Below are 20,419 nucleotides of genomic sequence, written 5' to 3'. Positions count from 1 at the left end.
TGACAGAGAGCAGATGGAGATTTAGTAGTTATTTAAATTCTTCCCTATGAGGGTGGTGACGCACTGGCACAGGTTGTCCAGAGAAGCTGTGAGTGTCCCATTCCTGGAAGCATTCAAGTCCAGGTTGATTGGGATTTTGAGCACCCTGATCCAGTGGAAGATGTCTCTGCCCATGGCAGGTGTATTGGAACTGGGTGATCTTGAAGGTCCTTTCCAACCCAAACCACTCTATGATTCTATAAATTTGTTTCAGAATCACCCTGAAAGCATTTGTGGATTTGCAAAATCAGTCAAATGTACTATGTATTTTTTCAAATAATGCCTCTCACACTCACTAGACAAGCAGTAATGAAAACTTTATTTACCATTCAAACTTGACATCAGCAACCATCCTTGGAGTATCCACTGCATGTGAAAGCCTTTGTCTTAGAAACAGTGCTTGAAAGGGTCACTGCAGAAAGAACTGGTAGGATTAGCAGGTCTTATTTAAACATCCTAAATAAGACATCCAGTGCTTATACTGATTTTAGTTCTATTGTCTATGCAAATTGAAAAATTGCGTGAAAACTCACAGACACATTTTTAAGTGTTCAGTTTGGAAGGGACCAGTGTATAAAGGATAGCAAGAGATGGTCACTGTAAGTAAGGCCTGTCATTTTTTGCTTTCATATTAGGGTGTTTAGTTCCTGATAGAGGTTTGAACATCAAGTGTCTCAAATCACAAAGGTTTGAAGATTGCACATCTCATTCGTCTGTGCTCGAATGCTGAATTGTAGCTTTGGAGAGAGGATGCTGGCTTTATGCACCTCACCAGCGTTCTTCTTGTCTCCATCTTCTTCTGTTTAGAGTTCCAAATCAGTTAATTTTCCTACAAGAACGCCAAAAGTTTAAAGTGGTTACTGTACCTTTCCTCGCAATGTGAGAGTCACATTGGTAGGCGTATAATTATATTTAGTGGGAAAAATGGGATTCCTCTGAACAATTAAATTCAGTAAAACTCCATAGTTGTTCAGTGCTGAAGGCTGCAAAAAGAACGCAGTTTTTCTCTTTCAGCAGTTTTGTTTGCTTCCTTTTACACATTTCTCCTAAAGGGAAAAAACTATCAACCATATCTAAAACAAGGGCTACATCCAGAGTGAGACTCAACTAAATTAAATACCCTGATAGCTCATCTACAAAGATGGAAATGGTCTGAAAGATTTCTCAGTCTACAAGTCTCTGCCATGTTCCCTCCATATCAGTCCCATGTTTGTAATGAACAGAAAAGACATGGTTTTTTTTCCTTTTTTTTAAAAATCAAACCAGCCAGTTTAATAGAAAAGCCATTAAAACCTTGCCAGTTGGGATGAAAAATGCTGCCTGCAGGAACTGTGAGAGTGCATGCTGTCAGATATGACATATATGCACAAACACCTATGGGCTTATTAGAGCCTCCATAGTGATGTGCTGTCAGCAGTGTATTTCTGCTGCATATGACCTTGCAATATTTATTTTTATCTAAAAGGCAGAGAGGGAGGGAGCATTATTGAATGAAGCTTGGGTATCTCCTGTAACCTTTATGGAGTCTCTGCCAACCACTTCATAACAGTCCATAGCACATTCACTCTGTGTAGGGCTTGGGCTATAGAAAAGCCATAGCAGTAAATCCTATGTGGCTGGATGTCACTGGAAATAGGAGAATTCTCTGCTCTTCACTGTTGTGTTACAGCTTACATGTCTGCTGCCTCCACTAGCTTATTCCTAGGGGAGTTTATTTTCCACCCTTAAAAGAAGGCTGCCAGGCTGATTTAAGGCCAGAAGTGATGCTTTCAAAAAATCATGGGTCTGTTGAACCTTGGATCATTTGACAGGCGGTCATAAGGTTTTGTTTGAAGTCAAAGAAAGCTGAATCTTGTCTGGTTTTAAATAACATCCCTTGCCACAAGATTTGGCAGCCTTGAGCTAATGCCTCCAATTAGAAAAGGAAGACAGCACAATCATGAAAAGAAAAGTGACCCACAGGTGGAATGCAAAATGGAGGCAAATTATGTGAATGGTATAAAAGTGAAATAACAGGTAAGATCTCTCCTCTCTTATTAATATGGTGTTTTATACTGTGGGCCTTTAAAAGCAGCCTTATTAAAACTGAGGCCTAAGCATCTTTCCTTGCTGTCCTGTGGAGCACCAGTGACCATTGTGAATTTAAGGACAACATGGGTGATTTCCCAGAAGTACCTTAGATTCACTCAGCTTACTTTTGAAATCTATCTGTACCATGTTGCATAAAATACTGCACCAGTTACCATAATGCATCACTTTGTGAAATGAAGTGTTTCCACTTGTTCTTCACTAGCAGAAAAGTCATCTGCCACCAGAGTGGGAAGGGGAGGGCAAGGATAGTTGTATTAAGGCAAGCTGTCCCCACTCATATGCCGGATCTCTTTGGGCTTCTGAATCACTTCTGTACCTCCTGCATGTGCTATCCAGAAATAACACTCACTGGGGTTTTGCTCCACTGGATAAGCACTGGGAGGCACTTTGGGCTTAGTGCGGATAGAACGAGACAGCACTGAGGTCAAAATCCACTGTGTATCTGCAGTACAGGAACCACAAAAGCTTCATTTACACCAGCTTACCACTGAGATGTCTCACTATGGTACTGATAATGGTAATGGCTTTGTGGTGGGGACTCACTGAAACCATCAGCTACAATCTCTCTGTCAGGCAGAGCCAGCTTCTAAACTCCTGAGTGTCATTCTGGGCTGTGTAAAATCCATGTTATGAGCCACAATCCATTTCCAATTTACCCTGCTATCCATTCCTTGTTCTGTTATCTCCAGGCTAAAACTAGAGTGGAGAGACAGTCTTTTAATAAGACAGTAGGTCTTTCATTCTGCAGCTTAAAAAAAAACCAAATAAAATGGGATTTCTCATTTATGCTATATCTTATGGAAGTGAAAAGAGCATAGAATAATTGTAACCAAGATAAATACACAAGTCATAACCTTTCTAGCATAACTATGCCTGTTTCTAGAAAATTAGAATGTCAATGAGCTAAAGGTAATTTGTTCAGGATGCCAACAGAATGATAAGTCTGACTACTTGATTTTTTTTTTCTCATTAGATAGTTTCAGTAAGGCTGAAAAGTGAATGCAGTTGGTTGGAAGAGCTTTGTACATCTTTGCAGATACACCTCGACCCACCTTTCCCCTGAAAATCTTTATGGCAGTTTGTTTTTTGAGCCAGAAATGCTTAGTTAGGGCTGTGGTGACATTTCAGAGACATTTAAGTACTCTTTTTGGAAGAAGAAAACTCATATGATGTATCATGGTTAGTCCTGTTTAATTGAATTTCATGTAACGTTCCTTCATTATAGTTAGGCTTTGTGCTGTCAAAATTTTTTGTTTTTTAAAAATAAATATTTCTCTCTTGAGAAATTGATTTATAAGTCATGCTGAAGGTAGGATTGCAACATATGAGATGATTGGCATGCCCTGTTCAGTGGGCAGATTCCCTGTGGCTGTGCTTTTTGTTTTTAGAGCAAAAGAACTGTACAGTTTTTCATCCATAATGTGCATCTAGAGCTTGAACTTCTACAACTTGTACTCGTGTGAAACCCACATTGAAGCCCCATGGGTATTTGCTTGCATGAAGAGTGGAGACTTTTTCCAGCTCTTTCACTGCTGGAAAAAGTAGTGTCCTTATTATTTCAGTCAGTTCACAGTATTCAGAGCCCAAAAGTGTGATAGGCAGTTTGCAGAACAAGTAAAGAAAAAACGGCTCTTCCTCAGCAGAAATGTAATTTTCAAGTGAATCACAGTGCAATCACAATAAGAAAAGCCAACTGAGGAGACAAGGCACAGAATTTATGGTTTGGCATTGCAGCAAAAATATTTTGAGCTTCAGCGGTCACTGTTGACATGACTGAAGCTCCTCTTTGTTTCCTTGTGTGCTGCTGTCACTGTCTGTCTCTTTGTAGCTGCCAGCTGTCTTTTCCCTCATTCTGCTGGACTCTGGTGCAGTGGCTCTCTAAAGTACTCTCTGTAAAGAGGTCTGGCCTTCAATGAGTTTCCTAGGTCCTGTGGGGGAATAAAGTGTTTTAAATAATCCACTAGTCTTCCTTGGTACATGTTAAAGCAATTTTATCGACAGATGATACTGTGAACGTGCCTTTCTTTTCCTTTACAGGCCAAGGCAACCCCCAGACCTTGGCATATAACAGCCTAGGTTCAAGGAAAGGGCAGTAAGGATTGTGAGAGTCAGAACTGGGGCAGGTAGTGATCAGTATTCTCAGCCATGACCTAGAAAATGAGACACTGGTCAAATTTGTAGATGATCCACAGCTGAAAGGAGAGGGGACTCTGCTGATGCAGTGAACGGCAAAACTTTGCTCCAACGGGGACTTGGAAAACTTGAGGAATGGCTTAACAGGAGCCTTGTGGAGCCATCAGAAGTAATTAGCTCTACTCTTACACCAGGATTTGCTAGTGCAGTGTCCTATTCCCCAGGCTGGGAAGTGGTGGCCTTGAGTAGTCCTGCTGAAGAGGACCTGCAGGTTGTGGAGGACCCAACCCATAACAAATAGGGTAGGCAGCCATCCAAAATAAGATAGGAGGAAGCCATGGGAAGTTGCTTGTTCAGGACCGGTCAGTGGTGGTGAGGCCACACCTGGATTGCTGCATCTGGCCTTGGCTCCCCTTCCCAGGTCAAGGGGATGTGGGGAAATTGGCAGGGCCCAGTGGGGCTGCCGTGTGTTCAGGGGGATACAGGATGCACCCCCTCAGAGAAGCGGAGGGAGCTGGGCTTCTTTTGGCTGGGGAGAGGTGTCTGAGAGATGAGCTGGAGGTGTCCACAACCACCCAGCAAAGAGATACAAAGAAGGCAAAGCCAAATACTTCTCCATCATAGCAGAGGAGACACAGAGGGTGGTGGCAGCAGCTTCCCATTTGGGAGGTCCAGGTTTGATTTCACAGATTCACCAGGAGCAGAGTGCAGTGCTGGAACAGGTTGACCAGAGAGACTGTGAAATCTCCACGCCTGGAGACTTTTGAGACTTGGCTGAATGAAGTTGTAAGTGTCCTCATCTAGTGTCAGTGATGGTTCTGCTCAGGGCAGGACATTGGACAGAGACCCATAGTGGAAGGACCTTCCACTTCCTGTGTTTCAGTGATCTCATTTTAAAGCAGTGACAGCAGTGGACAAGCTGTTTGATTCTTTGTGCTGGAAGGTCTTTGAGAGGCCAGAATCGAGAACAGATAGCTGGAGTCCAGTCTACTGAGATCTCATCCCACCAGTACATGTAGCCTTCATCTGAACTATAGTCCCTCCTTCACCTGTGCCACTGTCTGCAGAATAGAAAAGGCAGATTTTTATTTTTCCTGAAAGGCAGATTAGGTAAAGTTTTAATTAAAGAGTTAACAGCAAGAAGCAGATGAAACTAGTTCTTTCAAATAAATGTTGCCATCATAAATAAGGTTGTTGCCAATTGAGCAGTTTAGACTACTAATTCTGTGTGATGCTTGATTTTACCACATTGAGGCAAGCCCCCCACTTTTGTATTTTCTTTTCCAATTCGGAAAAGGGATTTTTAGCATCCTGAGGTTTAATCCTTTAATGTTTCTGCAATGTTTTGAATTTATAGAATGCGATCTTAAGTGTGAAGTTTAACTGTGTTGTTGGAGAGCACATAAGTTATTGAAGGCCCAGGGAACAGAAACTGTGTAAGCTGGTGGAATCCTCTTCTGTCACTGATTGCCTCAGCATTTTTCCAGCATGTCTATCAACATTCAGAGAAATTCTGACTTAGTGTCAGACCTAGAGGAAAGGTTGTTGTTCCCTCATGTGTCTGCTCATTTGCAACTGGTATATGGGTGAAGCTTGCTTTTTTTCTTACATGTGAATGTCAAGTGGGGTTTTTGAGTCAGCAGAAGGAAAACCAGCAGCCAGGACAGCTTTTACAGTAGAGCAGGGAGTCCTCAAAAGGTTTCTGCCTTCTGCATTTTTTTTTCCATCCTGTAACTGGTGTGCCAAGGCACTTTCCTCCCTTTTCATCCTTTCAGTGATGACCTAGGAAAGCACAAAAAGCATGAGGAAGCTCTAGGGATAAAAGATGGGTGAAAAGGGGTCTCCCAAGAAAACTGGCATGCAGAAGTGACACCTGAGTTACTGACAGGCAGGTGAATGGAAGTGGTGTGAGCTAGAGATGGAGGAAGGATGGCTGAGCCTTAGGACAGGCAGGGATTTGGTGACAGATGCTTTATGCTATGAGGCATTTAACAAGCTCTGGATAGGATCATCACATTTCCCTCTACTTATGGTGACAGCTGGCCAGCTAATAGACTCCTGGCGCTGTGTACATGGATGTTCATGCATGTATGTGGAGAAGATGATGACAACAACAAATTGAAATGTATGAGACATTAAAATGCATCATCTTGTAATGATTTATCTTATTTATGTTATCTGTGGACCAATGTCATGGTTCTTCAATGGTCTGAGTTATGACTCTTGTGCACTTAAAGCTGACATAATGGCAGCTTCTGTGTGATGAGTTTAATCCTGACAGAGAATGCAAAAGGAGGCGTGCTACACCACAGATTTAATTAGGTGCCTTCTCTTGTGGCTTTCTAGTTCCACAGAGGACTAACTTGCTGTACTAACCACTTGTTTAACGTGGTCTCTGACGTTACTGGACTGTGAGTGGCTGCAACACTGTTCCAGGCACATTTCTATTCAGGTACTTGTGCGTCACAGTGTTGCTGAACTTAATTTTTAAGCATCCAGCCTCCTGAGTGTAATCGAATAAGCACACTCGAGGGCAAAACAGCAACTAGAGGCACAGTACTAGGGCTTCCTTTCACACCCTCCCCTAAACCACTGCACACACTGAGCTCCTGAGCAGGCATTCTGCCTCTGTTTTTACTGACAGGACCAGCTTCCTCTTAGCTTTCCCTTTAGTTCTGTCTTGCTCATGATGACAGAAAATTTTCCCATCCTCTAGTCTCAGAACAGGCATCTCAAAAGCAACTTGCCGTTCACCTCTGTCGGCAGCAAAAGAGAAGATGCATGTTGGTTAATCATCTGTGCAAGGCTGAATTATTTAAAGACTCTTCTGTCATTCTCTAGGAAAGATTTTAATTTCAGCATTGAATTTTAAGTTTTTAATTAACTAACTACTTTTTTTCAGTTCAGTGCTTTTTAGCTGGGAGCAAACGTTGCTGAGTCATTTAGGAATTGGGCTGTAACAGCATCTGGCTCTAGCTCCTGTTACAGAAGGCAATACCTGGAGCTTTTAATTGTTTTCTTCTTCTTCTTCCATCCGACTTTCCTTTTGAAAAACTAGATCTAAACTGCTTTGTGAGAAAAACATCTTTTATTGTCTAAAGAGTACTGTGATGAGATCCAGCTTTTCCATATGACTATGCTAGGGATTATTGGAATTTAAACTGATAAATAGTAATAAATCTTTAAAGGGTGTTCATTTGGACTTCAGCTCACACACTGCACCTGAGCATAGGGAAGTGACAGGGGAAATCTGTGAAAGAATTGTGTGAAGGTCACTGCTAGGAAATTCCTTCCTCTGTGTGTAAGGCTTCAAGGTTGCCTCCAAGAATAGTTAAAATAATAAAGAAAATTCTTAGACTGGAGTGTGAGAAAATGAAGGACTCCTGTCTTTCCCAACTTCAAGTCACATTTCTATAACACTGCTGCAGTTCCCAAGGGTGACAGTGAACACTAGTTGTTTGAGGGACAAGGTTTTATATGAGTGAAGCCATTGAGAATTTAAGAGAAATCATATAGGGTAAATCAAGTTTGCTTGATGCCTTAGTACCAGGACAAAATTTTATTTTATTTTGCTTTGATGGGTTATTTGCCTTCCCCTTTATACTTAGGAAATGAAAAACTCTTGAAACACAACATAATTTTTGAAGAGTTTTGACTTGCAGATCTCAGCTCTGATACCAATCTTGGCTGCATGCTGTTTGCAGTTGTTTAATGTCTGCCCTAACTTGTCCATTTGTAAAATGTATGACATGCCCACCAGAGTTAGTATGAATTCATTAGTGCTTCTGAATTGCTCTTGCATCACCCAGAGAAATGTGCTCACACTTCTGCTCAGTATTAGAAGTGAAATCCCTGTTCTATTTCAGCTAATGGCAGGAGCTCTGATTGACTCCCAAAGAGGTAAGATATCATCCAATTACCATAATTAGATTGTTAAGAATTGTTCAGCTCCAAATTTTGTAATAATTCAAAGGCTGTTACCTTCATGAATTTTAAGTCAGATGCAAGTATAGCAGGTTGCAAATCTTCTGGTGCTTATGCAGTCACATTGCACTCAGCGCTGGAGACCATTCACATTCTTCGCATTCAGCACATTTTGGAGCCTTGATGAGGCAATTAGGAAATCTGTGTATATAAGCCCAGAAAAAGTATAACAGAATCTTTTCTTTAATGTTGTCACTCAGATAGTGCCCAGTTCTTTCATGGCTTTTGCCAACTATTGAGCTCCTGCTACGAGAGTTTTGCTTGAATAGTTAATTTGAAAGTCAAGTGTGAAATGAAGAATGCAAAGACCAGCTCTGTGGGATGTTTTGTGATACTAGTGGAAATGTTCTCTCCAGTCAGCATCTCTCAAGACTATAAAACTTGATTTAAATAATTTTTTTCTACTGTACAGTCCCCAACAGACGTTGACTGTTAATAGTTTTTACAGCTCTAATTTAATCTGGTAGAGTATTGAACTTGTACGTGAAAGGTAATAAAATCCTTTTAGTAGGAAGATAGAGTTTATGTTCAGAATAACAATCTATCAGTTTTGCAAAGATTGTTAAATTGCTGCTTTATAAGTGTGATCAGATTATGTCAGCCTAGTTGTATTTTGAGTCTTGCTTTTCACAGAATCACAGAATTTTTAGGGTTGGAGGAGATCTCAGTAGAGGAACCCCTCTACCAGTGTAGGGTCACCTGCAGCAGGTGACAGAGGAGCAACCCCAGGTGGGATTTGAATGTCTCCAGGGAGGGAAACTCCATAACCTTACTGGGCAGCTGTGCCAGTGTTCTGCCACCTTCAATGTAAAGAAATTCTTCCTCATGCTGAGGTGGAACTTCTTGTGTTTTAGTTTACAGACACTGCTCCTCGTCCTGGCACTGGGTGCAACTGAAAAGAGTCTGGCACCATCCCCTTGGCACTTTGAGATATCTACATGCGTTGATGCCATCCCCTCTCCACACTAAACAGGCCCAGATCCTGCAGTCTCTTCTCACAGCAGAGAGAAACCTCTCATTGTCTTTGTGGCCTCTGTTGGACCCTCTCCAGCAGCTCTGTGTCTGTCTTGTACTAAAGAGCCCAGAACGGGACACAGAACTCCAGATGTGGCTTTGCTAGGGCCAAGTAGAGGGGCAGGATCAGCTCCACTTCCCTGCTGCCCTCACTCTTCCCAATGAGTTCCAGGATCCCATTGGCCCTCCTGGCAGCAAGGACAGACACACTGCTGGCTCACAGTCAGCTTGTCACCCACCAAGGCTCCCTGGTCCCTCTCCACAGAGCTGCTCTTTAGTAGGTCAGCCCCATCACATGCTGGAAATTCTAGAGCTCAGCTGCAAGTTGAGGAGTTGCTTCCATATATTTGCCCCAGAAGAGCTGTTTGCTGTTTTTTGCTGTGAAAACTTTGCTGAGGACCCTTATTTCCCAATGTGACTTCTCAGGCTGCTGTATTTTTGGGCTGCACCCATCTTTCCTGGGCTGCTGGCTCAGAAAGGTCCAAGGATGCAATGGGGTTGCACTGACCTTGCTGAGCATCACAAGGTTGTTGAGCAGAAGAACCTGACCTGGCTCTGTCTGTGCTTTTCCCCCAAGACTGACCAGGAAGGATTTAGGATATGAGCAGTTAGCAGGGTACATTCAAAGCTATTGGTTAGCTGTCAGATGACCAGGTTTTCAAAGGGCTTGCAATATGATTCCCAATTTACCCTGTTCCTAGGGCCAAAGGAATGGCTCTGTGTTGAGAGCACCTCAGGGTTGCCTCAGCATTCACTGGCATGAGTTTCAGGTGGTTTGTGCATCCATGTCAGATAAGGATGTTGAGCCAGAGACTGTGGGAATGGGCTTGGTTGCTGATGTGGGTTTAAGTTGTAGGCTTACCAGTTTGTATTTCTTCATTTGGAAACTTTTTTGGACAGGTGCTTTGTTCATAGTGTGTCTGTGCGTGCATGGTACTTTAACATCAATTTTCTTGTTTATAAATAATCTGTTACCTCATTAGTCCTGAACAGTAGAACTTGAAGATGTCTTCATCACCTCAAAAACATCTTGCTACTAAGCTGAAAAACCGTCCTTCCCTTTGTGTGACATGAATGTTAAAATGTTGTAAACAAGTTTCCAGAGGATCAACAGCAATTTTTCATGCAGGATATATTAATTTGTCTTGTAATATTCCTTTTATGTCAACTGCAATAATCAACTGTGCTTAAAGCATAAATATCTTTTCATGTGTGTTTGTCTGAAGTGACAGAAAGTTGCCAGAGATGTTATCAAGCACAACATATGAGGATGAGTAACACCATTGCCTTATGACTGCAGCTATTTAAAAGGCAGGGAAAAATTATCATTAGAAGCTGAATATTATTGGTAGGTTTGTCACACAGTATGTGAGTGTTTAGAGGGAATATGAAAAATAATGTATTTGCATTTAGACCAGCACTTTCTGGAACACCACAGAGCAGTATCAGCTAGTAGGTTTTCTGCCATGTAATAGAAACAGGGTGTACTGGGGGCAAAATACTGACTGCTGTTCCCTCTGCAAACCTTGGGTTCTGTGTGATGATGAATGAGCTCAGGACTCCAGAAGTGCTAAGTGCCTGGATCTGTGGGTGTATATCTAGTTACAATTTCATTATTTTAACTGCCTCTCTTCAATATCAGTGTTACATTGGGCAACCATGGTCCAATTTAAAACCTGTAGCAAAAGACTCCTGCAATGACTCATTGGTGGTAATCATTGTGATAGGTAACAGACCCTTCAGAGTCCTGAATGTGACACTGGCAGTGTGAACCATGATGGGGCCTTCCATCTCAGCTTATATCCCCTGGTATCTAAATAGCAGCAGAAGTTTGGTGGAAGCTACAGTGCTTTCTCTAGCTAGTCACCCAGGGGGATTCCAAAAGTCTTATTTGAGCTGCAAGCCAATAGGAGAAAATAACTGCAACAAAATTCTAGCTGGAACCTTAGAGTCCTACAGTCTACAGAATGATTTCAAAGCATGCCACATGGATTTCCACTCTGGGGAAATACAGGTGAACAGGTAGCTTCTGGTTTTGATGAGAAAGTCTCTTGCTGTGAAATAGAATATTTTTGTATCCCTTGGCACAGATGTGTAACGGATCTCCAGGTGATCCCTTAACTCTAAGAAGCAGTCTCTATGCTGATCCTGGAAATGCTGGTCATACTGATCCTGTGGGGGAGCATCACAGGAAACAGTGTCAAGCAGTGCCTGAGAGATTGTGCTTTTGAGGGAAAGGACAAGCATAGGGATTTGTGTTCAAAACTTATCTTTTCTCACATCAGATACGTTAATTATTCCTTTGTGGGTGCTGTGGATAATCCCAGAATCTACAAATTCTGCTGTATAAGAAAATGTCTGTGGTGTTAAAGCAAGTATCTGCATTTCAACTTTGGAAACGGTTCCCATAACACCAGATTTAAATGATGCTCTGATAGTTCCTTGCTTGGCACTTAAAAACTAAAAGAGCAGTAAGAGCAAAAAGAGAACACTGCTGCAGACAGGGAAGTTACCCATGAGGTAGCTGAGCTTTCAAAAACAAGAACAAAGTTGTGTTTATTCTGTCCTCTTTTAAGATAAAATAAACATGTATATATATAAAAAAGTGCAATCTCTCATAGCTGTAGTATTTGCTCGGGTAGGTGATCTCCCCAAAAGGATGCACTGGGAGGGAGGACATTTCTGACAAGACTGTGTTGGTGGTGAGGCAATGCAGTGTAATCCATTATGGAGCCATGTCCTCTGTAATGATTTCCTAGGCACCACTTCACAGCAGCTGATGTGGAGCTGTTCCTCCTGGGAGCAGCATCCTGGGAGAGTGTGCTGGGGTAACCCCACCGTGGCAAAACTGTGCTCCTTTTAGCAATATAAATCAGTAGGTACAACTGGCCATGTGATGAGTAATAAGCTGCAACTGCACAGTGTGAGCCCTGCAGACAGAGAGTAGAAATAAAGAAGTCAGAACAAAGGAGATTCGTGACTGTCTCACAGATTTGTTGTAGCAACCACCTTGGTCTACTACTGGACTTCATTGATGTTTCAATCCTGACCTCAAGTCAGGGCATAAGAGGAACTATCCTTGGCAGCTCCCTTGATTTAGAACCACTGCAAGAGAAGAAGGAATGAGAACCGCCTTTGTTTGTTATTTTTAAAATCTGACTCCCTGTTGCAAGGCAGTAAGATGTGCAAATGGCTCTTGCACCTGGCAAGTTACCATCAGCAATTATTGCAACACTTAGTGTCTTTCTGCCACCAGCAGAAATCTCTTTGCTCCCTTTCATGTCAGAGATTTCATTGTTCTTATGGGGATGGTAAAATTAAAACCACAAGATTTACTGCTCTAATTCTCTTTTGTTTGTAACAAAAGGGAGAGACAGGGAAGGATGATACATTTAGCTGGATTTTATTTTGTTGGGTTTTTTTCTCTTTTACTGACCAACAAAAATAACTGACAAAAACTGTTTAAGCTCATCAAACAATTCAATTAGCAACTGTGTTGAAGATTATTATTTAGATATAGGAATCTTGCTATTAAGAAAAAAATAGCTGTGACTGCCTTTCACTCTTCTCTGAAAACCTTGACATCTGAGCAGGCTGTACTTCATGTATTTCTTCATGTTTCTTTCAGTACAGATGTTTTCTAGTTTTAGATATGTCATTAATGTGGTGTAAATGTCAAGAACACTGTTTTTGACAAATATGTCAAAAATGTTGTTTATGACAAATGTATCTGAGGGAAACAGTGTTTGATAGTAATCCAGTTTTCATTTGTAACCCTTTCATTATTTTTTCTTTTTTTCTTCATGTGACCTGACATGGTTTGCCAAATCAGACTTTTCCAAAGGGACATGTGTGAACACAAGTGCAATTCCCATGTTCTAAACCAGCATCTGACAGTGAGCTATTAAAATCTGAGCTCTTGACTCTCAGTTCAGTGGAGAGAAATGAGAGCAATCAAATAATCAAATTCACCAGATGCCTTGTGAAGGTGAACTGCTGCAGGAGCTCAGAGTGGCTGCTTTGCACCTCCTGCTCCAGAGTTTACAAACTGAGGTGAAAACAAGAAGAACTCATTTTTAGCTCCTCAACAGTATTTCTTAGACACCCTGGATATCATATAAGCCATGCTCAGTGATGTAGGAGATCATTTCTCTGAAGCTGCAACCTTGGCATTTTCAAAAACAAGCTTCTGCTCTGGCTAAAATTCATGCACATTTAAAAAGAAGTTTCAATTACAGCCCTGTTGAGCCTTAATTTCTCTCTCAATGAAATTAAACCCTTCATCAGATCTGCATATTTTCAGTATTAACAGACAGGCTGTATTAATGGATGCTCCAGGTAATCAAGACAATGAGATTTCATTACCTGACCAGTCTTGCTAGAATTTGTGGAATATCATACTTTTCCTTGCTTCGAGGGTTGGTCCCTTTCATTTGCCAACTACAGGCCCCAGCGTGCTTGTTCTGTGGACAAATTGATTAATTAGTCAGGTGCCGAAAGGGAGTCATTTGACTCACCTGAAATGAGCAGCAATGGGATGAAAATACATTACCTCTGTCCCACTGGGTAAGCCTCAGATTGTATTGAAATAGAATTAGGTCGAGGGAGTCAATGTAGTGGATAATAATGAAATGTTTAATGTGGATTAGCTGAATATAAAATTAATACATTAGAATGAATTGCTGAAGAAATGAAACTGTGTCAGACCTTTATTCTGTCTCTAATATTAGACTTAAAATCGCTGCAGTCTTCTGTTTATAGATGAGCATAAGAAAAGCTATTGAATTTGTGTATTATTTGGGTATTATAAATAAATATGTATACACCAGAGCTGTCAAATCAGGATCCAACTGAACCAATGCTAATATATTTGAGTCTGAACCAGACCTGAGAGGTTACAGTCAAGAATATAAACTGAAAACTCCTTAATCACCTGTGTGAGCTTTTTCTTCTGGGGGTTAAATCTAAATGTAATATTTGTTTTGGGCTATTCAGAGGTGAGTTGTAGTGTTGCTTTACTCTTAATAAATTATTTAATACAAAATGGGCAAACCTTCCAAACTAATTGGCAAATATAATCTTTGTGAGTATAATCTTTGAGATAAGCTGTGCGTTATGGAAGTGCTGGAGAATGAACTGAGACATAAAACTTGAAAGTATTCATCTGCAATCTAGGAGGCTTTGGGGTTTTTCTAATTTTTAAAGCTTTCTTGTTGCATCCTCTGTCCTAGGTTCTTTTCTGTTTCTCAATGCATCAGAGAGGCCGAGCCCCACCATCCTGAGCCCTTGGCTGAGGAGCAACAGTGATCAATGTGTAGTTCAAGTGGCTGTGTACAAGTCTTACCAGACTGTACAGAGTGGAGAATATATTGCTCGTGTCCATCCCATTGATGAGAGCAGCAGCGAAATCCTATCAGAGGAGAGTCCAGAGAAACATGGGTAAGTCTCATTCCCTTGTTTGACTCACAGCTTGAATTGAGAAAAATCACTCGATTGTGTAGCAGTAGAGCCACAAAATGCATGCTGCACATCTGAGAGGAGCAGGACACTCCACTGAGAAGATGTTTGTCTTGCATGGGTCTAAAATATCATAGAAGGTGGAGATTGGTGTTTATTTTATTATACAAAGCATTAGCAAACTTCTGAATCCATGTAATTGAGTCTCTAAGTCAACACCACATTTATTCTCAGTGCTTGCAGGTACAGATAGAGCGTGGATACTCATCCTCGGGTTAAAGCTTTTCTGCCTAATTCTCTCTGTGCGATTGCTTTTTACTACTTCTTAACCCATGTATACTATTGGGCTTAGAATATCTACTGAGTCTTTGCAGTTTCATGTGCCTGCATACATTTTCAGTTTTGTCTTCACTTCTGGTCTTTTTACCCATAAAGCTATTCAGAAGTACTAGCAGGGGAGGAAAGCTTTTGATCTTTCAGGGGTGCAACTGTTTGAAATGTTTTATCCTCTTTGTGCAATTAATCTTGATGATGTTTTAATTTGTCTGACTTCCTGTGTATTCTTTTAAATTTTTGTTAGCAGCAAAACAGCAGGAGATGAACAGAGTAAATATTTCAAGATGCTGTAGGAGTAGAGTAACTTGGAATTTAATTTGGATATATGTGAGCCTAATGTTCTACCTGCTCTGTATATTGACTATTTAAAATTTTTATTTCTTACCTTTGTTGTGAAATGTGTTAAGCAGCATAATTTTTACCAAACATCTCAAATGTTCTTTGTTTTGATGTGATAGATTAGAGAGTTTCTAATAGCAAGTCCTGCTGGCTTGTACTTGTAACAAGATGTGATTATCTGATTACTGTCTACAGCAAATTCTGTATCTTCCAGTAGCAAAAGGAGAATGTGCAATAAAAAGCCTTGCAGGAGATAACCTAACTCATAGAAACAGTTTGAATAGTTGTAATTCTCATATAACACATGGCCTATAAAAGCGAGGAGGAGAGCTTGAGTGTGGATCTAGATCATACTTAGTTCCAGCAACATCATCCAAATTGTAAATTGCTGTTGATGTCTGGGGAGAGGTAATTAGAGGAGCCACAGCAGCTGTCTTCTTCCTTAGCTCTTTGCAAATGCTGTGTTCTGTGTCACAGCTAATAAACATGCTTTGTGCAAAGTACCTCCTGCGTTGGCACTGCCACTGCTCCTTGGCACTCACGGGGAATATTGCTGTGTGTAAAATGCTCTGGTCTGCTGCGTGGAGGAGCTGCAGCTCGGATCTGTGGGTGGGCAGAACTCACCAGGAGCACAGGCAAGTGCCAAATGTAAGGAGCCTTAAAGGGAAGGGAAAGATTACTTTAAGTATAGTAACAAATTCCTACCTTTGCCGTCTGCTGGAGATGACATGGATGGCTCAGCTGTGTGCTGCAGATGGAGATCGTCACCACAGTAAAGAAGGTTTGTGCTTTTACAGAAGGTGGCTTTGGTTATAGCTTGACAGTCCCATACACTTGCCAGAAGTGCAGCTTGCTGCCCAACAGCATCTCTGTGGTGTGTGGAGGGCTGAGGATGTGCCTGTGTCTTTCATGGGTTTGTATGTCTGACTCCTTGATACTTTGTGTGATGGAAAATTCCAGTTGGAGCAACCAGCTGGTTCATTTTCCCCTCCTCCTTTAGTCCTGTCCCTCCACTGCAAGAGGCAGTAACTCTTCTCTCGGCTCAGCAATGCAGAAAAACTCTGCTACTGTGCCCACATAAATGTCACATGGGGATGGTTAAATAGCTTCCCACAGCCACAGATGAGGAGGTAGCAATTTGTCACAATTTGCCCTGAATCTTCATTCCAGAATTGGAGTGCCCCTCCTTTGTTTGGAGGGATAATATCAGCTATTCCAGCTCTGATAACAAAACATGTAAATCTCACTTTTTAAAGCGTCTTTTTTCCCTTAAATAGGAATCCAGTATAGCTGATCCAAAGTCAAGAATAATTCAATGGAGTTCTTAAATGAACTATCAGTCCTACAGTGGAAATCTCTTCTGTTCAATATTTTATTTTGTCTTGGAAATTGCAAACAATTGTGTTCTTTTATAATGAGTTCTTTGACCATGCTATAACCAAATAATTTCTAGAATTTTATAAGGATTTTAGCTCTAGGCACAAAGTAATTGAATTCTTCAATGATGAGTCTGTGCTAGAAATAAAAACACTTTAAAGTTTCACAGATGACACTTCTTTGATTCTGTATGCTTTATAATATATTGCTTTGCAAACAAGAGGTGTAAAGTGTGTGTAGCTGCCAGAGACTTTGTATGTGCAGTAGTGAGTCCATGCTGTTGTTTGAAATCAAGCTCATCACAGGAAGAATGTGTTTTTGTTAAAAAAAATGCATCTGAGGGGTGATAAAGCAATAAGTTAATTCCAGGGTGGATTTTCTCAGATATTGAACCATGCACAGCACTAATATCTTCTTTACTTTTTTTTTTTTATTTTTAAAATTGTATAACCTGAATTACATATATTAAGACCTTACAAGGTCTTTACAGTTCACCCACATTTACTAGAGAAAAAAGTGGATGCTGTCAGATATTACTGTTTCATTCAGGGTGAAACCAGGCAAGCCAAGGTTTTGGTTGACAGCACTTGAGGCTGATTTTAAGTAGAATATATGTAAAGCTATGAAACTGTATTAGGTGAAGACAGCATGACACCCAAATATTTATTTGTTACCAGAGCTCACCCTTGCTGTCTTTGTGTGTAAATTACTAGGTGTTATTATGCATAAAGACTCAAGGCAGAACTATGGGTGTTCTGTTTGCTCCTCTGGTCTTATTCCTTAGAAAAAAACCAGCCACAGCCTGTGGACTAGAGTTGTACGAGTTCCATAATGAGCAAGAGGGGTTACAGAAATCGTTGTGTGGAAGACACCTGCTTGTTTTATTTTCTTACCTACATATTTCACTGCAGTTGGTGTATTGCATGCAGGAAGAAAGGTGGCTAAGCTAAGATGCATTGCACTGCGGTAGGGTGGGGCAGATGGAACATACACCAGGAACAGAATGGCAGAAGTGATGGCTGGGAATGGTTCTTGAGTGATGAAAACCAGAGGCTGGCAAAGGAATAGTTATTTTGTGGTAGACAGAAACTCTGCCAAATACAGTCATGACTTTTATATACACTATTTACAAGAATGCTTGCTACTCAGAAGGTAACTATGTCCTTATTTATCAGTTGAGCAGAATTGTTAACTTTTAAAAATTATTATTATTTTTAAAGAGGAGAAAGGTTTTACTCCAATTTAAGCTCTGTGGGTTTTGAGCACCTTTGGTTAGACCTTCCTAACTTAACTCCTAAAAAATCAGTAGGACTCCTTTATGTGGAACAATACGTCACTGTGCTCTATTAGAGTTAGATGTGTTGCATGGAAGTGTTTCTCACTGCTCTGAGTCTGTGGATGTTTGTGATGTGGTTAGTCTCTTCTGACATCTCTTGCAATTGTGTTGGGTTTTATAAGCACCCGCAGATGATACAGGGAGAGAACCAGTGCACTGCTATTGATCCTTTGTACTGGCAGAAGAGTTGCTATAATTCCTGCCATGGAGCACAGCACTCTCTGATTTGTCTCAAATGACACCACATGTGGGTACTATCTTTTGAGGTTTTTCTGTTCCCATGGTGCTGTATACATTCCTTTCTTGATATTTAATGGGGTTCCCATTTTCTCTTTCTGTAGGTGAGGAGATAACAAGTATGTTTATGTTGCATATTGGTAATTTAGCAAAGCAGAATTGCTGCCAGTTTGAATGTTGACTTCTAGGTGCTTGTCAGACTGTCACTGTGGCCACTGATTTAATTTCACTTCTCATAATTTTTTCCCATGTGTTAAATTTATAATTATAAAACAAGTAAGATTGTAAGCGTGCTGGAGTGGAGAAAGCACAAAGAAAATCAAGGAAATCTTGTCAGCAAAGCTAGCGTTTGTAATGAAGGATTGATTTTCATTTCTTTAAATCTGTGTATTTTGTAGAAATTAAAATTGGGCAAGCACAAAATTATCATGTGTTACTTCGCACCTCTACTTCCACTGTTAATGGTGAGCTGCAGTATTATATACTGTATATCAAACCAAGATTTTTATAAGAACATAGCAAGTGACACCTAATTTCAATATGGTCTTTTATTGTAGACCTCCCTCGTCACCAAGCTCGAGATTGATCTGAAGACTTTTGTGCAAATATGTGAAGTCGAAGGTGTTTCTTAAATAAAACATGAAATGTGAACAGGCATGAGAAAGGAAGTCATAAAACACTAATATTTCACTAGCCAGTACTTTGGTAGGTATATGAATACTGGTGCACAGAGCACTTCCAACAGAGTAAGTTCACCTGGTTCTGAAGGTTGCTGCAAATCATGATAGGCTATTCCCTTTCTGGCATCTACAACTTCACTCAAGATTGATTGCATTGATAGATGTCAAGGAAAATATATGAAAGAATCAGTAGCATCTGTCACACTTGACCTTGGGGTTTGAAATCTGAAGGTTATTTCTTGTACTAGTCTTGTTCCTTTTCTTTCTTTCTTACCAGTAGCTTCAGTAGCCTGTCTCAGAGACCAGGAGCTACACAGAAGGATTTTTTTGTTTGTTTTATATTCTTTTTGTGTGGATGGGGAAGGTTTGTTTGATTTATTTAACTTTATTTTTTTCCCCTTTGCCTTGAAAAATTTCATTAAATTCAAGCCTTTTTTTTCTAAATGCCTGGGCTGAGACATAAAAAGAATGAAGACCAAAGTCTTAGTGTGTATTTGAGACATTTAAACTTACTTTTAGCATCAAAATATGTCTCAAAATTTACAGGGTATTTTTACTCTCAGAGAATTCTAAATCAGGAGTTTAAGTGATTCAGTTCAAACTATGTATTTGAGAAATTCAGGTAATCCAGGAAAATAATTTGGATTTATGGATTCGTTAGAAACTAAGCTCTCTCACCCTGATGGCCAGGCACCACTAATCCTTAATTTTAGATAGATAACTTGAATTGTTCTAGACAGAAAATTAGCACTTAAACATTTTCTGTGCTATTACCCACTAGCCAACTTTTAGTCCCTTTCAGTCTGTGAAAATAAGTGCAAAGGAAGGGAAAAAAGAGGAAAGAAAAGCAATGACAAAGTTGGAGTTGCTTTTCCCCCTTTCTCTTTTAAAGGATACTCTATTTGATACCTAGGAAGAATCAGTTTGATATCTTTGATAGCAAATGCTTGCATGTGGAAAAAATATTTTCTTCTCCACCTAGTAAACCTTTGGTTCTTCCAGTACCTCAAGTCAAGATCTGAGGAAAGCTTTAACTGTCGGTCACGGCACCTTGAGGATTTCATTGCTATCTACAAAATCCAGTTTGTGCAGCATCACAGAATCAATTAGGCTGGAAAAGATCTCTGAGATCATGAAGTCCAATCTTTGTCCAAATACCACCAGGGGTGTCAACTAGACCATGGCACCAAGTGCTATGTCCAGTGTTTTCCTGAACACCTCCAGAGATGGTGACTCCATCACCTCTGTGGACAGCCCATTCCAATGTCTAGTCATCCTTTCTATAAAGGAACTCCTCATAATGTCCAGCCTTAGCCTCTCCTGGTGCAGTTTGAGATTGTCCTCTCATCCCATCACTGGTTGCCTGGGATGAGAGGCTGATCCCCACCTGGCTACT

At 40.6% G+C, this 20,419-nt stretch overlaps 1 protein-coding gene across 1 annotated transcript in view; it reads left to right on the top strand.

Annotated features, from left to right (window-relative positions):
- The window catches only part of ALK (ALK receptor tyrosine kinase), a 306,168-nt gene that overhangs the window by 127,783 nt on the left and 157,966 nt on the right, over positions 1-20,419 (top strand). Inside the window, exon 4 of the mRNA XM_088052596.1 lies at positions 14,493-14,700. Within this exon, the coding sequence (XP_087908722.1) occupies positions 14,493-14,700 (208 nt within the window). The remainder of the gene's footprint in view (positions 1-14,492; positions 14,701-20,419) is intronic.

Source organism: Pseudopodoces humilis, chromosome 3 (genome assembly GCF_049639895.1).
Source record: "Pseudopodoces humilis isolate 2021_Gansu_Grassland_sample_001 chromosome 3, ASM4963989v1, whole genome shotgun sequence".
Lineage (NCBI taxonomy): Eukaryota > Metazoa > Chordata > Aves > Passeriformes > Paridae > Pseudopodoces > Pseudopodoces humilis.
Note: the sequence above shows the minus strand (reverse complement) of the source record. Positions and strands in the feature narration are given on the sequence as shown.